Source organism: Bidens hawaiensis, unplaced genomic scaffold (assembly GCF_021521415.1).
Source record: "Bidens hawaiensis isolate Kalapana, Puna unplaced genomic scaffold, B.hawaiensis_p1.1 tig00017344_1, whole genome shotgun sequence".
Classification (NCBI taxonomy): Eukaryota; Viridiplantae; Streptophyta; class Magnoliopsida; order Asterales; family Asteraceae; genus Bidens; species Bidens hawaiensis.
This window is the reverse complement of record NW_027492623.1, coordinates 248,483-250,546: the sequence shown is the minus strand read 5'-3', so window position 1 is coordinate 250,546 and position 2,064 is coordinate 248,483. Positions and strand designations below refer to the sequence as shown.

General features: G+C 31.8%; 1 protein-coding gene across 1 annotated transcript; it reads left to right on the top strand.

Annotated features, from left to right (window-relative positions):
- Positions 1-1,152: 1,152 nt before the first annotated feature.
- LOC143553640 (uncharacterized) lies at positions 1,153-1,840 on the top strand. The gene is made up of 2 exons (XM_077043589.1): positions 1,153-1,306; positions 1,356-1,840. Exons 1-2 carry the CDS (start codon positions 1,153-1,155, stop codon positions 1,838-1,840), a joined length of 639 nt encoding a protein of 212 aa, XP_076899704.1.
- Positions 1,841-2,064: the final 224 nt, after the last annotated feature.

Genomic DNA, 2,064 nt, shown 5'->3' with positions numbered 1-2,064 from the left:
GAGAACACATTCATTTCCTTGATGAACGAACACGAAAATAAAATCTTGTTCGGTAAGTGTTCATGAATCGTTTATGAACACATTATTTCCTATACAAACAAACATGAACAAGGCCTTGTTCATGTTCACTCAGTTTGTTTACAACCCTACTTCTACACCTTAAAAACAACAATATCAAAAAAAAAAAAAAAAATAACAGCTACACACTCATCTATTCCAACACCTACTGCCGAACTACTGCAAAAAATAAATAAATAAAAATCCACTTCAATGTCAGGGTTTGAACCATGGTCTTCACTTCCAAAAGTAAATGCTTTTACTACCTGGTCAAAACAGAAATGACATGTGATTTTTATCTACATCTACTATTATAATAAACAAAAATGTTTTTTAAACTACAAACCCCTTAGTTGGCCTAATATTTTGACAAGTGGCACACTCATGTAATTTCTATTTAAATTTATTATTCAAAATACAATTTTAATTAAGATATAAAACATTCCTTGTTAGCCTTATCAATCATCACATTAATATTAAATTTACACATTATAGTTACCTTCATAAATTATTTAAATATTACAAATTTAGATATTGTTAATTTAAGTGTATAGTAACCATATAACCGTTTACAATATGTACAAAATTAATGTTGTATTCTTTGCTTACGGTTATGGTAGAACTGGTAAAACCTTTTTGTGGAAGACACTTTCTACTTTAATAAGATCCAAAGGAGAAATATTTTGAATGTTGCTTTAAGTGGCATTGCATCTTTATTATTGTCGGGAGGATGAACAAAACTTTCAAGGTTTGGAATTTCTATAAATCTTACTGAGGTTTCGTCTTGTGACATTAAAAAAAACACCGATGCTGTCCATTTATTAAAGAAAATAAAGTTATTTATATGGGACGAGCCACCTATGACTCATAAACATGCGCTTGAAGCTTTGAACAGAACCTTGAGAGACATGTTGGGTCAAAATGGTAACATGAATTGTGAAAGGCCATTTGGTGGAAAAGTTGTCGTTTTTGGTGGTGATTTTAGACAAACTCTTCCTATTGTTCAAGGCTGCACGAGGCAAGACATTGTTAATGAATCTTTGTGTTCATCATACCTTTGGGGTATTGCAAACTACTTAAACTAACAAAAAAAACATGAGATTAACCGTTGGAAGTGACAAATCTAAAATACAAGAAACAAAAGAGTTCGCTAATTGGCTTTTGGATCTAGGAGAGGAAAAACTTGGTGGTCAAAATGATGATGACGCGACTTTTGATATTCCTGACAATCTTCTTATTAAGGATACCAGTGATCCTATTTCACAATTAATTAACTTTGTATATCCTTGTATTCTCAGAGACTATGAAAATCCATATTTCTTTAGTGAAGGAGCCTTACTCACCAACAAATGAGGTCGTTGAGGAAGTTAACGATCGTTTGTTGTCCATGTTTCCAGGAGAAGAGAAAGAATACATTAGCTCTGATAGTATATGTCCAGATGAAAATGTTCGTGACACGCTTCAAGAAAATATGTACTCTCCTGATGTTTTAAATGGATTAAAAATTTCTGGAACGTCAAATCACAAGTTAGTACTAAAAGTTGGAGTACCGATCATGCTACTTAGAAATGTTTACCAAAATAATGGTCTATGTAATGGAACAAGACTACAGGAAAAAAGACTTTATAATCGTGTTAATGAAGTTGTCATATCTGGAACCAATATTGGTGACCGCACTTATATTTCAAGAACAAATCTTATTCCAACTGATAAAAAAAATTCCGTTCAGATTTCAAAGGATGCAGTTTTCGGTTGTTGTTTATTTTGCAATGACAATCAATAAAAGCCAAAGCCAATCACTTTCTAGGGTTGGTTTGTTTCTTAGACAGCCAGTTTTCGCCCATGTGTAGTTATATGTTGCGCTGTCTAGAGTTAAAACAAGATGACTCAAAGTACTCACTTTTTATGAAGATTGTCAAGTTTAAAAAAAGATTACGAACGTTGTATATAGAGAGATTTTTAGAGAGTTTTTTCATGTAATTCTATTTGTCTTCATTATAATTTATT